This window comes from Pistacia vera, unplaced genomic scaffold (genome assembly GCF_008641045.1).
Source record: "Pistacia vera cultivar Batoury unplaced genomic scaffold, PisVer_v2 Contig492, whole genome shotgun sequence".
NCBI classification, from domain to species: domain Eukaryota; kingdom Viridiplantae; phylum Streptophyta; class Magnoliopsida; order Sapindales; family Anacardiaceae; genus Pistacia; species Pistacia vera.
Genome location: NW_022196326.1, coordinates 130,193 through 146,933, shown reverse-complemented (window position 1 = coordinate 146,933; position 16,741 = coordinate 130,193). Strand labels below are relative to the sequence as shown.

At 34.8% G+C, this 16,741-nt stretch overlaps 3 protein-coding genes across 4 annotated transcripts; 1 reads left to right on the top strand and 2 right to left on the bottom strand.

Moving 5' to 3' along the window:
- Nucleotides 1–3,516: 3,516 nt before the first annotated feature.
- On the top strand, nt 3,517–7,518 carry LOC116105102 (DEAD-box ATP-dependent RNA helicase 3, chloroplastic). Of its 2 annotated transcripts, none has more exons than XM_031391522.1 (7): nt 3,517–4,051; nt 4,490–4,626; nt 4,702–5,113; nt 5,279–5,377; nt 5,664–5,888; nt 6,168–6,536; nt 7,050–7,518. In XM_031391522.1, exons 1-7 carry the CDS (start codon nt 3,662–3,664, stop codon nt 7,308–7,310), a joined length of 1,893 nt encoding a protein of 630 aa, XP_031247382.1. In that variant the 5' UTR covers nt 3,517–3,661; the 3' UTR covers nt 7,311–7,518. The 2 variants fall into 2 exon arrangements, with proteins under 2 accessions (XP_031247382.1, XP_031247384.1); XM_031391524.1 differs by having other exon boundaries at nt 7,109–7,243.
- Nucleotides 7,519–9,210: 1,692 nt separating this feature from the next.
- On the bottom strand, nt 9,211–11,608 carry LOC116105104 (pentatricopeptide repeat-containing protein At1g12775, mitochondrial-like). Its single transcript, XM_031391525.1, has 2 exons — nt 10,065–11,608; nt 9,211–9,627 (listed from the first exon to the last, which is right to left on the bottom strand). Exon 1 carries the CDS (start codon nt 11,585–11,587, stop codon nt 10,685–10,687), a length of 903 nt encoding a protein of 300 aa, XP_031247385.1. The 5' UTR covers nt 11,588–11,608; the 3' UTR covers nt 9,211–9,627; nt 10,065–10,684.
- A 2,035-nt stretch (nt 11,609–13,643) lies between these two features.
- LOC116105112 (pentatricopeptide repeat-containing protein At4g38150-like) lies at nt 13,644–14,679 on the bottom strand. The gene has a single exon (XM_031391535.1). The coding sequence runs from the start codon at nt 14,626–14,628 to the stop codon at nt 13,771–13,773; it is 858 nt and encodes a 285-aa protein (XP_031247395.1). The 5' UTR covers nt 14,629–14,679; the 3' UTR covers nt 13,644–13,770.
- Between the last annotated feature and the right edge of the window lie 2,062 nt (nt 14,680–16,741).

The window sequence follows — 16,741 nt, the reverse complement described above, 5'->3', positions numbered from 1 at the left end:
GGTGTATTGACAACACGAATGTATGATCTCGTTATTTTTGCTATATCTGTAATTGCATCAGTCATTTGGTTGACAATATTTTGCAAATGTGTTATTCTTTGCACTTCAATTTCAGATTGAGATGTGCGAGGATCTATATGAGATATAAAATTCACTTTTCAGGAAAGTTCAAGCCTTACTTTAGGAGGCTTTATCTTTTTCCCTAAAGATGGGAATGTCATCTCATCAAAATGGTAATTTGCAAAACGTGTGGTAAGCAGATTGCCTATCATAGCCAACATATATTCTCAAACGATTTTGGGGTCCCAATTTGGTGTGTTGAGGGGGTGTAATTGGAACTTGTACAGCACAACCAAAATTTCTTAAATGGGATATATTAGGCTGATGTCCAAATGCAAGCTATGTTGGAGAGTATTGATGATTTGCAGTGGGTCTTAGGCGAATTAACGTCGTAGCATGTAAAATAGCATAAGCCTAGGCAAAAGTCAATAATTATGTATGTAATAGCAAAGTTCTTGCAATTAACTGGATACACTTTATAAATGATTTTGCCATACTATTCTAGGTATGTACATGTGGTACTGGGTGTTCAACATCAATTCCCATTGTTGTACAATAGTCATCAAATGTCTTTGAGGTAAACTCACTAGCATTGTATAGACAGATTGCTTCAATTGGGTAATTTGGAAAATGTGCCCGTAATTTAATAATTTGTGCCAACAATCTAGCAAAGGCAACATTACAAGTAGATAGTAGACAAACATGTGACCATCGTGCCAATGTGTCAATCAGTACCATAAAGTAACGGAAAGGCCCACTTGGTGGATGAATAGGTCTACATATGTCCTCTTGAATTCTTTGTAAAAATGATGGGGATTCTACACCAACTTTAGTGATGGATGACTTAAGTGCCAATTTGCCTTGTGAGCAAGCAATACAAGCACTCTCATTAGGTGACAAAATCTTCAGGTTCTTTAATGGGTGCCTATGTGAGTTTTCTATGATCCTACACATCATAGTAGATCCTAGGTGACCCGACGGTCATGCCAAATTTTAAAAAGTTTAGGATCAATGAACTTCTGGTTCATAACTACATAGACTTCAAAATTCTTCAGGAATGTGTAATGATGAGAAAGCAAAGAGTTTCTCAAGTACATGCTTCTGGCATAAAATATGAGCAGTGATGCATAGAAACTCTTCATCATTTTCACTGAAAGTTTCAATGTGGTATCTATTGAGTTGTATATCTTTGAAACTAAGCAAATTTATTCTGGATTTACTAGAATATAAAGCATCATGGATACTTAATTTAATTCCGCATGGTAACACGAGTGTTGCTTTTCCAAAGCCTTCAATTATGTTTGCAAATCCTAATATGGTATTTATTTTAGCCTCAGTAAAGGTCAAACCTGAGAAATATTTTCCATCTCAAAGGATGGTGTACATTGTTGCATTGTCTACTATACAAATGTCTCCACCATTACTGGATATCGATGTTTCAGTTTTGAAGTCCATCCTTAAATTTTTTTTTTTTACATTAGTCAGGATGTTTATAGAACTTCATCTTCATGATATGAAACTTTAGGTCCAATTTTTGTCTCTGTTTTACAAACTTCATGTTTGTAATTAGTATTTAGAACTTCAAGTTTTAAAATGATATTTATTTATGAAATTTCAAGTTCATTTATCAAATATAATATGGAAGCACAATTGCTAACATTGGTTATCGAAAATACAATAAAAACAAATCTAACCACAAAGGTTGTGCTTAACAAGAATAAATAGATCTGACCATGAAGGCGATATTCTACAATAATAAATATATCCAGCCATAGAGGTGGAATTTAACAATAATAAATAGATCCGACCATAGGGTAGAATTTAACAGTAATAAATAAATCCGACCATAGAGGCAGAATTTAATAATAATGAATAAATCTGACCATAAAGGCGGAAACAGAGATTAAGAACACATGTGGGATTGAAAATACACGGAATTTAAAAATAATAAATAAATTTAGCCATAAAGGCGGAAACATGGATTAAATAACATTTGTAGGGTTGAAAATACGTACTTTCAGTAGGCGTGCACCGTTACACTTGTTAAACTCTTCGTGCTGATAATGTGTTATAATTTAGTGGTGCTATTCAATAATAATTCAGGAAAGATAAAGTGAAGAAAGTAAAATAAAAGGGATGAAAGTTAGAAAAATGAGAGTTGTGAGTAGTATGAATTTCTTTCATGCAAATCTTTCCTGAATTATTAAGATGATAAAAAGACCCTTTTGTGCTAAATAATGAAATCATAGTGAGGCACTTAAAGAATTTACAAAATTATTTATGAAAAATCACATTTTAATTTTTCTTTATAATTTGTGCATGTTTGGAATGAATTTTGAGATTGTGTAAATTGATATTAGGGTGTGATTTGTTAATTAGAGTTGGTTTTGTCTCATTTATGCTATTCAGGGGTCAAATTGTCATAAACACTTGGGGTTGATTTTGTCACTTTTTATTTGTGCAGGGACTAAAAAATAATTCCCATCCTCGCTATAAAAAGAAAGCCAAAGGTTGTGGAATGCAGCCAGCCGCCAAACCACAACTCTTCACCGGATTTCGGTCATCGATAGATGAAGTTTCATCTCCAGGTCGGTGACCGTTCAGCTCGTTTCCAAAGACTTTCACGTCGACCGGTCGTCCACGTCATCACCATTTCCACGCAACAACTCTTCGCCTTCCATCGGAGTTTGCACCATTTTCAGCGTCAATTGAGATCCTTTTGTGCCGGCCGTCACCCCCTCAGCTTCCCTTCACATTTATGCCATCGATTTGCCCTTTTTTCTGCAATATCCATCACCTTGATCCAACGACTCTTCGACTTCTCGGCGTGTTTTGCTCCTTTTCCAGAGTTGTCTTGACTTCCCAGCCACATATATAGACTCCCCAGCTCGTGAGCTTTCCATCGGTACCTTCGGATCCTATTTCCGCCACCATTTGCCGGAAGACCCATAAGAAAACTAACGTATTCCGACGAGTTGCGGCTGTTCGCATTTCGAGCTGTCCGTTGGTCGTTTCCACTCCTTCTTCGCATCATCTCATTATCGGTTACATCCTCTTCGCCATGACTAGCCCCATTTCCGACTTTTCAGCCTTCATCGACACCACCATGAGCGGATGTGCTCCCGATTGCCTGTAACGGTGTAGATGAGATTAGGATCGACACTCATGGATCTTCTCGGCAGTTCTCGACTAGTTGGATGAGCCCGAATGTTGAACATTTGGTAGTTTCTTGTATTCAAATTATATTTGTTTTTGTTTCAGTTTGTTTGTGATATTTTAATATTATTCTAATGCTTGACGTGCTAAATTGATAATGTCAATTGAGAACGTTAATACTAGAAGAATCGGTAAAAACCGGTAAACCCGAATCCGGTGTGATAACATGAGGAAAGACCCGAGAATAAATACCTGTCTAATACCTATCCTACTGTTGTGAGTATATATATATATATATACCTGATTCGGAAGAGGTGGAGTGGAGGGGTGAAAGGCCATTCATTTTCAGAAGACTGGCCTTATCTCTCAACTTCTTCTTCTTCTTCGCCGCCTTCTTCATTTCTTTCTTTTATCTTCTAATTCTACTCACTTATTTTACTTCAAAATGTCCTCTATACTCGGAGTATCTTCCACTCTCTTCTTGGAGGTCTCCGCTAAACGAGCTACGACCTCGTCTTTGTTTCGCTCTTTACCGTTGGCCGACAAGTCTCACTTCAATGCTTTGATAGCTTCGAACAATAAGCCTCTAGTTCTTAAGAGCAGTGGCCTCAGCTTTGTTCCTTCGGCCATAGCTACTCCTAACAACGTCCTCAGTGAAGAAGCGTTCAAAGGACTCGGTGACTTCTCTGACAATTCCGACTCTCTTGATGAGGATTATGAGTCTGAGAACGTTAGTACGGACGATGATGAACTCGCCATTTCTAAGCTAGGTTTACCTGACCGTCTCGTTGGTACTCTTGAGAAGCGTGGCATTACTCAGCTTTTCCCCATTCAGGTACTCTACTAGTACACTTGCCTTTCTATTCATCTTCGAATTGTTTAGGTCTGTCTATGTGGAATTTAAATACAGATTTTTGTTTTCATAAATGAGGATACAAGAAATTTTATGAAAATGTAATTTGTTTGAAAGTCTTCAGAAACAATTTAGTGTAAAATCAGAAGGATTAAAAAAAGAGAGTTTTTAAACGGTTCTTGTAGTTTTTAACTTACAATTTTCTAATGGAACCCTAAAAGGTTAGTGTAAAATAAGTACAGTTTTTAACTCTGTAAATAATTTTTGAATTCTATGTCAAACACATTTTCAGATATTGAATACAGTGAGATATAACTCACACTTTTGAATAGCAACTTAGTTTTTGATAATGAGTTTTTCATACTTGTCAGCTTTCTCTTTCTAATTTATCTGTTGTTGTTGTGGTGGTGGGTAATTTAGAGAGCTGTTTTAGTACCGGCGCTACAAGGTAAAGATTTGATTGCTCGTGCAAAGACTGGAACAGGGAAGACATTAGCCTTTGGTATCCCGATACTTAAACGTCTTACTGAAGAAGCTGATAAAGCTCCTTCTTTCAGGTACGGTGCTCTTTTCTTTATTAATATCATATCTTTCATTCATTGCCTCAACTTAGCATTTCTTTCTTTTATCAGGCGGGGTCAACTTCCTAAAGTTTTGGTTCTTGCACCTACTCGCGAGATGGCCAAGCAAGTAGAGAAAGAACTTAGAGAGTCTGCACCTTATTTGAACACTGTTTGTGTTTATGGAGGAGTTCCATACTACCCTCAACAGAATGCTCTTGCCCGTGGGGTGGATGTGGTCGTTGGAACTCCTGGTAGAATCATCGACCTTATTGAAAGTAACGCCCTCAAATTGGGGAAAATTGAGTTTTTGGTTATTGATGAAGCTGATCAGATGCTTGCTGTTGGATTTGAGGAAGATGTAGAAGTTATTTTGGAAAATATTCCACCTAAGCGACAGAGCATGCTTTTCTCTGCAACCATGCCTGCTTGGGTCAAGAAATTGTCTAGAAAGTATTTGGATAATCCTCTCAATATTGATTTGGTACGGGTATTTTCCTTTCTTCCATTTCATAGTATGTATTTCTTTGCATTAACTGCAAAGTCTGTATATCATGTTTGCAAAATCTGGAATTTGTTAAATCCAATTATTTTCTAAGTTAGTTAATGAACTATGTGTTATTTTTATATTCCTTTCCTTTTTGTACAGGTTGGTGACGGAGATGAAAAGCTTGCAGAAGGGATCAAACTTTATGCTATATCAACCACTGCAACCTCAAAGCGAACCATTCTTAGTGATCTTGTAACGGTATAGGTTCCAGACCTCACTTTGTGTTAGTAACTTTTTGAAGATTGTGCTTATGTGCAAAAGGCAACATAGAAAAAAAATAAACAAGTGATTCTTTCATTTTTTGTTAGCTTGCAATATATGAGATGTCAATTTAATAAATTGGTGCTGGAATTAGTTTCGTGTACATTGAAGAGCATATCCAGGATAAATGATATCTAATCTGAGAGACTATGATCCAGTGCAAATTTCAAGATGATTTTGTTGATATGAAAGAAAATTGCTAGATTGACTTCTTTTTGTATAGGGATCTGCAAAGGGTGGGAAGACCATTGTATTTACACGGACGAAACGAGATGCTGATGAAGTCTCAAGGGTTTTGACAAAGAGTATAGCTTCTGAGGCATTGCATGGAGATAAATCTCAGCACCAGAGGGAGAGAACATTAAATGGTTTCCGACAAGGAAAATTCACTGTTCTTGTTGCCACTGATGTTGCAGCTCGTGGGCTTGATATCCCCAATGTTGATTTAGTACGTTCATTAATTTGAACATCTTACTGCATTAATACATACAAGTATAAACAAATTGAGTTATCCTTAAGCGTCTTGAAAATAATTTACCAGCTATCATGTGTAGTTTTTGTGTTTCTTAGCTTCACAACTGTTAGTTCTGTGTTCTGCCATGTAGGTCTTAAGATCTTACAGTGCATGGATTGCTAGTTATTTCCCTTTATTCCTGAGGCTAACATTTAAGTCCACATTATGATTTTCCGTGATTGAGAATATGTGTTTTTCTTCAACCTTTTTTAGGTTATCCACTATGAACTTCCAAATGGTCCAGAAACTTTTGTTCATCGCTCGGGTCGTACTGGGCGTGCAGGGAAGGAAGGTAATGTTATTCTGATGTTTACTAATAGCCAAAGGAAAACAGTTAGATCCCTTGAGCATGATGTCGGGTGCAAGTTTGAGTTTCTTAGTGCCCCAGCTTTTGGAAGGGTTTTAGAATCATCAGCCGAGCAAGTAGTTGCTACTCCTAATGGAGTAGTTCATCCTGAGTCTATAGAGTTTTACATTCCTACTGCCCAAAAGTCGACTGACGAACAAGGAACAGATGCTATTGCTGCTGCACTAGCTCTGTTGAGTGAGAATTCTTCCCGCTCTCTTATAAGCCATGAGCAGGTATAGTACCAGCGCCCCTCTCCATTGTGAACCTTTGCATTTTCCAAATCTCACTTCTGGTCATTCTGAACATAACTTATCATGAATTTTACATGGGTGGTTTCCGTTTTATGAGCTATGCTGTCTGCAATATTTTTCTTGAACTATTCCTTTGTCCTCGGTCCTCTCAGAATCAGAAGTACAGGTTGCATACAGATCTGATGAAATCTTTCAAATCTTCATATATACATTTTCGCCATATATGCCTCAAAACAATTTTGACTGTGCTTGTTAATAGATTTTTTTTCTCTTCCATTTCTCTTTTTCTTCTGCTTGTTACATTTAATTATTAGTTGCAGTAGTCTGCTGGTAACCTGAACTTACAATGATCTGATTGCTATGGCGATAGTTTTATGTACCAAACACTCAGTTTTTGTTTCTTTGTTTGCTTTTTTCTCATTTTCTTTAATCTGTCCTTGTATTCATCCTAGTGACATGTGAATTTATCATATCCTTTGTTAATTGTTTCTGCAGTTGCCTCCCTTGCAGGATGATGGGCCTTCAAGTGATAATTATGGTAGATTCTCTAACAGGGATAGGTTTTCCCTAGGAGGTTCCAGGGACGAGAGAAGTTTTAGAGCATCTCATGGTGGTTGGAGCAGCGATGATGAGGATGGATATAAGGGTGTTGGTCGAAGTTCTAGTACTCAAAATAGGTTTTCGAAAAGCAGTGGAGATGATTGGTTTGAAGATATTCCTATAGATTTCGAACTATATACGGGGTATCAGGAATGAAGATTTTGGATATTTGTAGGGGGGGTATCAGGAATGATATTTGGATATTTGTAGCCGCACGATAATAGGACACTGTGTCTTTATATTCTGCTCAGCGATGAAAATAGATAAAAAAAGACCAAACTGTTTCATTCTCTTGATGTGCAATCAAAACAAAACTGAGCAATTCTAAATTCTATTAAATCCTATGGGGTTGAAAATCGATTAATCGTTGCTTATTGCTTATCACAACTCTTGATTCATGGAATAGCATTGATGCCTCTTGGGATAACTTCAGAACGGAGATCGCAAAGCTAATTTGAGACTAACACCATACTTTTCAAGTTGTATCCAAAAAATTTTATCATTATTATCTTATGCAGTATTACATGTCATTTACATCAGCCATTACTTTGGAATTAGAATCGTGAGATTCTCGAAGAACTTGATGCTCTCTCTTACAATAAGAACCACTTTGATTAATTAGTATACTATACTTGTGCACAACAAGAATGATTGGAGAAAAGTCATGGTGAATACACTTGTGACATTTTTCTTTTCGATTTTTTTGTTTTTAATTTCGACAATGCTTTTTCGGGTAATCTCTTGAAGAATAATGCCATTCATAGCTGGAGTTGAAATAACATTACCCTTCACCATGGAAATAATCAAATAATAGGAAGAGTGAGTTCCTCTAAAAAATTTTTATCCACCGAGTCAAAGGTACAAAACATCATAAAATCATGTCCGATTGCTCTGCTTAGTGTTTCTAAACTGGGGCATAATTAGATATGGTTTTGAAGCCTTCAACTCCACCAGGCATGAAAGATTGAACCAAATTACCAAAGCATAGAAATCATTGTTGCTCTTATTTATCATTCCTTGGAAAAGCTGACTAATAAGAGATGAGAAATTCAAGTTGAGAGGTAGTTTAGCTTAATATGCTGATGGCTGACATGTTATTTTCTTTTCCTTTTTCTGTGTCACAAGGACTCAATCTTCGAGTTTGAGAAGAAGCGTAACAGGCTTAGAGAGATCGAGATACCACAGAAATATTAGAGAAAACACTTTGAAGACCATAAAAAGAGTAATACTATACTTATAAAGAAATTTTACAAAGATCTTCATATAAAGTGATGTGACAAAAAATGAATGGAAGAGTGAATTTAATGAGTTTGACTTTTTATTTTACTCTTCCATTCATTTTTTGCCATCTCACTTTGTATGAAAAACATTTGTAAGTATAATATTATTGTCATAAAAAAGAGTAATAAAATCAGAGTAGCCAAGAAAGAGAGACACCATAAACAAAGGTTTAATATTTTCTTCCAACAGATTTTCAGAAGCACACTCAAGTTTTTGTTTACTCTTCCAAAGACCTGTCTTTCACTCTTCCAAAGATAAAAGTCAAGGAGTCCCAATCACTGACAGGAAAATTATTCTTTCAATTATGAAAGAAGGATTTTAGTTTTGAACCTATTCTCGCTCTATTCTATGTTATACATAACAAAAAAGAAAAAAAAGTATCTATAAATTACATGATCACCACGTCATCCATAAAATGTCAATACTAGAAAAGACACCATCGATATCAAATGCTTGGGTGGATTTTAATCTATCTTCCGATGGCAATGTGTCAATACATCAACATGAGGCCTAGGCCGTCATGTTTGAGTTGTTTCTTACCCAAGCTAGAATGAAAGAAGTTCTAGTTAAACCAAAATGCAACACAAGCCAACCCATTTGTACTAGTGATTAAATGCATAATCTTTTTTTCGTTTTTGATAAATTTTATAGATTTAAAGAAATGAATTTTGGAATCAATTTATAATGATTTTTATCTATTTGTTTTTCAAAAAATTTAATAATAGTGACATATTCAATATCTCACAAGAACTGGAAAACTAAAAAAAGTCACCAGTAGAATAATATAATTTACATAACATTTCATAATAGTTTTCTTACACCCACTGCAGTATGCACCAATATTCCGGTTCTCTCTAATGAATCTCTTGCTATACACAAAATTTGATGACAGTAATAAATTACAGGAACCAATCAATTACAGAAACTTTTTCTAGCAAGTGTAATCAAACAATGGCTGTAAAAGACCTTTATACGCTTTGTCATCTGGTACCTTTAGAAGGTAAGCAACTTCACAGACCCCGACATGATATCTATACATAGATTCTTCATTCGCTTCTGGTTTCATCTCAATTTTGAAGGTTTTGGGCTTCTTACACCCCATTGCATTGCCCATACGGCCATCGGACGCATGTGACATAGTGCTCTTAGACCATCATCCGTAGTCCAAGCTTCTGGAGTTTGGTAACAGTAACTACAGGAAACAACAATATGTCATTAAATCAGGAACAAATAGTTCTGAAGCAGATAATTAGCAGTGTAAATTATGCAGAATGGATAATGTCCTATTGGAATTGGAAGAATATATCCTAATGGCAGTAACCTGAAGAGCAAAAATACTATCTATTAGACATCATTACTACCGGAGTTTTGTCCAACAATTCTCACCACCAAGAATCTACAAATAAATGGTTAATCGGCACATCCACCAATTTATGTCTGCAATAAATTTTAATCAACTGACAAAACCAATGATGCAATGAAATCTATAAACATTTCAAACTGATTTAGATCTAAAAAACAGACTTATAGCAAAGTTAACAGCCTATTAATTGCAAATGGCTAGCACTAGACCTTGTCCTTCAAGGTTTAAAAAGGTAACACCGTTACATAAGAAAAAGGGTATCTTACCCAAGTCCATTTTAGACCATGCTGCTTCATAGATTCCACTGACAGTTTGAAATCCCATATCAACCAAATCTTCATGGATCATCGTTAAAGCAACTGCACGTGTGACGGCACAACATATTTCTCTTGACAGCAATGTTGTCATGTCAACTGCATTCTTCGTACCATAAAGATAGATATTGTCTTTCCGCAGCTGACTGAAGCTTTTGCAGTTTCATATTTCAATGCTGTCACTCCTGACAAGGATACTGCTCTGAAAAGGTGAACCACTCAATAAATTTTTATCATGAAAACTTCAAATTGGCTTTTGGATAGGAAATGAAGGAAGCAGGCTCAAATATTCACGATATTTTTTGTCCTTCATTAGTGACTGCATGACTAAGGACATTGTACATTTATTTGGCCTAACATTTCTCTCATAAGCTCTGCCATCTTATGAAGGAGTTCAACAACTTTTGGTATCTCATTATTCTTGAGGAAACTGAACATAAGAGTATTAAATGTGAATACATTTGGAGCACAACCTTTTTCCTCCATATGTAACAACAACTCGTTTGCCTTTTCTAGTTGTCCATATTTACAAAACACATTGATGAAAATGCTATATGTTACAACGTCTGGCACTAGGTTTTCATGCCGAGAAACTTCTCAAATAAACTTTTATCATTCTCCCAATAACCCACACAACACAAACCATGAATTAAAGAGGTATAAGTGACAGCGTCTGCACTAATTCCCAAACCCTTCATTTCCAAAAACAATTGTCTTGCCTTCTCAATTAATCCATCCTTACAAAGGCCATCAATCATAGTATTATAAATAACAACATTTGGCATACAAATAACACCAGATTCTTCCTTCCCCTTAGTCATTTCTTCATGTAACTTAATGGCAACATTTATCTTCCCTGTTTTACACGACCCATCAATCAAAGTCCCATAAGTAATCACAGTAGGCCTAAAACCAACAGCAACCATTTTCTTAAACAATTCCATCGACCCCCTAAACTTACTCTCTACGCACAGACCTTTAATCAAACAAGTAAAAGTCACAGCATCTGTGCTGAAACCCTTCTTCAAAATCCCTCCAAAAACGGCAAAACCATTAGAAACCCTTTTAATATTACAAAAGCAATTAATCAAAACGGTCAAAGACACTAAATCTGGAGACAACCCAGTTGAATTCAACCGCTTATAAAGCGAAATCAATTCATAATAATGCTTCTTCTTAGCCAGTGCACTAAACAAAGTAGTGAATGATAAAATTGGACAAATGGGTCGCGAATTAATCATGTAATAAAAAAAGTACAATGCTTCATTCAGAGTAAAGTTACCTGATCGACAATTTTCTTTAAGGAATTTAGCAAGTGGAGATCGTTCAAGGGGTTTTTTGAAAGAATGCAAAACTTTATTTTTGGAGCTTGAATTTGTGAGGCTGTGTATGTGAGCTAACAAAAATAAAACGTTAACTTTCAGAGATGGATTTTGAGAGATTGAAGACGAACGAAATGGTGATCTCAAAGCCATGTATGAAGAGGGTTTTTGTGGGTCGTTTTTATTTTACCGAAGTAAGGCCATTGCAAAATGCAAATAAAAAGAGAAATGTTTTGACAAATTTCACAAACAACCTTTAAGGTTTTCAAAATTGTAAACTAATATCAAGTATCGATCTTGCCTTTCCGAACCACCTTCATGATTTCGAAAATTGTTCACTTAGCACCCTGAAGATAAAAAATGTAAATCCACGTTAAGGTGCTTTTTGGTTTGTGGTGGCTTTCTACAAAATCCAAAATTATCCGGTTTATCAAAACAAATGCAACCCAAACAAACCAATTTATATAAGTATTCAATTGGATTTTTTTTATAATAAAATTGTAAGATTTAAATAAATCTTGCTATTAAAGTTTAGATTTTATTTAGTTATATTAAAAAAATATTGTTTATTTTGAAAATATTGTTTAAAAATTTTAGGGATATTGTTTTTTATTTTTAGAATTTAAATGAATAATATTTCGTTATCATATTAACAAGATTTCACACTAATTATATTATTGAAAATATCTATATTATATTATATTTGATATAATAAAAATAATCTGATTTATGAAATAATAAAAATCCATACTATTAAATTATAAGGGTTAAAATAATAGAATGTGAGCAATTTAATAAATATCATTAATTTATAAATATGTGTTCTAGCGGATTAATAATAATAAGGGGAATTTTATTATTTCAAAATCTTAAGAGAATTTCTCTAATTATAATAAACTCAAAGGAGTTAACTTGGTGTCTTTTAACTTTTTATGATACTATTGTAATGTTATACATGAACTTATCCACAATGTGCACTATACACTGATATGTATGAATATGATCAGCATATATTAGGGGTCCGTTTGGTTCATTATTTTGATAGTTTTTAAAATAATATTTTAAAAAAAGTTAAATTGGGTAGGTATTACGATGTAGGATTTAGAAATTAACAAAAATATCTCATATGTTTGTTTATTTACTAAACACCGCTATAATAAAATATTAAAAGTTAACAAAAACACCCTCAACCCACCCATTAAATATGAACAATCAGCCACCACCGCCGGAGGGTGGCTAGAGTGTTTTTGTAATTTCTAAAAAAAATATTTGGAAGTGTTTAGTTAAATTAATAAATTTAGGAGGTTTAAAAGAAATTGAAAAATATAGAATAATATTTTGGGAATAATTACATTTTATTGTTTAACTTTTTTAGGAATACTAATAATAGTATTTCCAAAAGCGAAACAAACGAAGCTTAGGTGATCAGACCATCATCCATAAACCCATCTCATTAATGAATTTTTGTTATGAATGTTGGTAACTTTTCGAATATTGTTTTTATGTGCAGGAGGCAACATAGAAAAATATAAAGAAACAATTTTTTCCTTTTCTTCTAGGATTTCTTTTGGGCTCTATTACCACCAATAACCTTATACTTCTCCTTAAAACATTCTTTTCTATTATTGGAGATGGTTTATAACTGGTTTTATTTTTATTTAAGGTATCCAACTCCAACCTTACAAATCTGACAAATCTGATGAATCAAGATAATTGTATAAATATAATAGTTATTGCTATGACATCTGTAACTGAATAGCAGATTTGGAGGTTCTTGTTTCAACTGTGGGACCGGGCACAGAGCATCAGAATGTCCTAACACGCAAGACTACTAATTTTGTACATCGGAGGTTCCTGTTTCAACAGGTTGCTGTCTGGGAGCAGAGCACTAGAATGCACTGATTAGTAGGACTGGTCTGGTCTATGTCGCTGCTCACAGGTTCTTTCCGATTTCAGAAATGGATGGAGGAGGCTACTGTTACTACTGCTGTTGCCAAGCTTTACTTTATATTAGTTTCATATCAGCCTTAGGCCACGCATTAGGTCTAAATATAGTTACGGGAATCAATATCTTTGTATTGTTTTGAATGTTTCCCCACCACATGTGGTGGTTTCTGTTGTACTTCAATTATTTGTCAAGTCTATTACCCATTTTATTTTGATTGCAACTCTGCCTAAATATCATTTTATCATGAATATTCTAATGCCTTTCCTTTTCGCCTTGTTATAACCCATTAAAGGACGAAAATAAAATTGAAGGGCTAAAAGGAAGACAATATGCCTCAAAAGAAGATTACAAATTTGTAACATGCACATTACAAACAAAAGCTCAAAACCTACTTGCCAAAGAGAATTTCCATAACTCCTCTGAAAGCAGGGCCCCTTTTATTGTTGAGAGCTTCCTTCACAGCCTTCTCATCAGCCACAAACCCCTTGCTCTTCATCTGCTCCAAAAGCTCCTTGGCCTCCTCCACCTTCTGTTCCTTCACAAACGCCTCAAACACGGCAGTGTAAGTTCCGGCATTCGGGCGCATACCCTTAGCCATCAGTTCCATCAAATATTTCTGGGCATCATCCAATCTGGCATCACCAGCCAGACCCTTAATGAGAACACTGTAAGTGTAAGCATTTGGCGCCACCCCACAGGCCAACATCCGCAAGAATACCTTCACACCCTCCTTGCTCTGACCAGCATTCATGTAGGCCTCAACAACGGCCGTGTGAGCCACCACGTCAGGCATATGGCCTTTGTCTTTGATTTGAGAGAAAAGCTCTAAGGCCTGGTGGATGAGTCCGTCTTTGGACAAAGCGTCGAACATCTTGACGGCGTTGTTGACGAGGCCTTCCGTTCTCATTTTATGGAATATTTCTTGGAGGTTTTTGGGGTCTTCGGGCTCTTCGATAGCGGGCTTCTTGTTGAAGGGATCATAAGGAGGTGGAAGGTTGGTTTTTTCGATTGTTTTGGTAGTTCCATAATCATCATCGTCTTGTTCTGAGTCGGAGGATAGAGAAAAGTTAACTTTAGTGTTGATGTTCTTCTTGGCGGTGGGTTGGTCAGAAGAGGAGCTCAAAAATCTTTGGATTAGGGGAAAGGGGAATGAAGTTATAGGGTTTTGGTTAGAGAAAGAGAAAGGGAAGTGGAATCGAGTTTTGGGGGCGAGAATGATGAAGCGAGATAGTACACTCCCTGCCATGGCTCACGCTGTTTTTTTGAGTTGAGACTTGAGAGTTGAGTTGGTAATAGAAGCTTTTACTTCGCGAAAAAGAATTGAGTTGAGTTGACTAAGTATTTAATAAAATAGATTTGAATTTGAAAATGTATTTAGTAAATTATTTAAATATTATACTATGATTAAATAAATTGGTGGATAATTGTTTGATATATTTTTTAAAAAATGATTTTAAGATAGAATATTTTCCTGCATTTTATTATTTGATTTTAAAACTTTTCAATTTATAATTAAATAATATTAAATAGTTGTTTGGTAATTTTTTATCACTAAATTAAAAACAAATTATCTAGAATAATTTAAGTTATTAATATATCATTTAAAAACAAAACGTTAATACATATCTAAATTAATAATACGAAACTACTAATAATCAATTTTTAAAATCCTTTATACACCTATATTCCATTAACAATTACGACATAAATTCACGTTGTACCTACATAATATTAGTTTTATTATTCCTCAGAGTTGCCAAAGCGAGCAGATAAAAGTAATGAGAGAATAGATAAAATAAATTAAAAAATGTTAGTTTTAAACAAAATAAAATAAATTTAAACTTAATTGATTTTGAGATGTAAAAATAAAGGAGTTTAAGTGAGGCTTAAATATCAAATCAGTTATGTTACTTATGTTATGTCAGAGAGAGTGGGTAAAAATAATGAAAGAGGCAACGGTAAAAAAAAAAAAAAGTTAGCAGAATAAGATTTTAAAAATTGTTTTATTTAAATATTAAAACAAAAACTCATTTTTATTGTTTAAACAAATAAGATAGTACAATATGATTGAAAAAGTAAAACAAACGCAATCTTATTTGTTCTACGTCGTCAATTTGATATACTATTATAGTTAGACTTTATCCTATCTTAAGCCCTCCTAGCTAGATGTTTAACTGCGCAAACCACACAAGTGTCATTACAATAACAACATGGGCTGAAACAGTCCATTCCGGTTTCAATTTTTATTGAGTCATAACATTTTGAAATATGAACTGAAATAAAACCTTTCATTTACATCAGTCGCCAACCGTATTCCAATATTGAAAAAAGGATCAGTCAAGGTGTGGCAACATCAAATATCAATGAGTTGAACAGTTGAAGCAGCTAAAATCACAAGATGTGGCCCTGCTGCTCCATCCTCAGTCATCTTCTTATATTTCTTAATCGTCTGCACCAACCTCTGCATGCGTATAATTCTCATACTTAATATACAAAATGAGTATGTCAGCTGTATCTTTATCTTAATCTTACAGTCCATCGATTTATTGGCAGTTTAAATTAAAAGTTTAAACTCAGAGCTAAGGGTCTTAACATGAAAGATGCATAACATAATGCAGGTTCATGGGTATCAAAAAAATGAAGAATAGGAAATACCAAAATCATTATGGGCATAAGAAAATAATAGAGACTGGTCAGGGCTTCTCCCAGATATTCTTGAGATAAATTACTTGAGTATGACTTAATTCGTTTGAAGCCATTCCGTGGATTTCCATGGCTTGTGATGTCTGGCCGTACTACTAGCCTAACAAGAGATTGCTTGGGTGTATTGGAAACTAAACTATGGAAAATAGAGATGCCAATGTCTTATGGAGGATTCATTTGAGGATGGGTTGATTATAGTAAAGCCTGTTTCCTCTCCTTGTTGAATCCATTCTCAAGAGCTGAGATCTTCCTCCCTAGTACAAAAAATGACTATCATAAGTTGGTAGTTTCAGAGAATCCTTGTAAGAAAACCTGCATGTCTTATGGCTAGGAGGAGTTAAAGACTGGTGTGAATTTGCACTAGAGAAAGAAGAGGAAGTGGATACTTATTTAATTGATGCAATCTCTTTTAAAGGTTGCTTTCACATTTTGACTAGAGATTATAACATCCGGGTCATCATCATTCATGGATATTAATAATATGCTTCCTCTGAAATTAAGAATGAAGGTTCAACTACTAAGATGAAGACTCAATTTTACGAACTTAAAATGACTCCTAAGGCATTAACAAAATTGAGTTATTTGTTGGAATTATGTGGTGAGGTTCTACGTGTTTGTTGATTTGTGAGAGATGAAGATTCAACTACCACAAACTT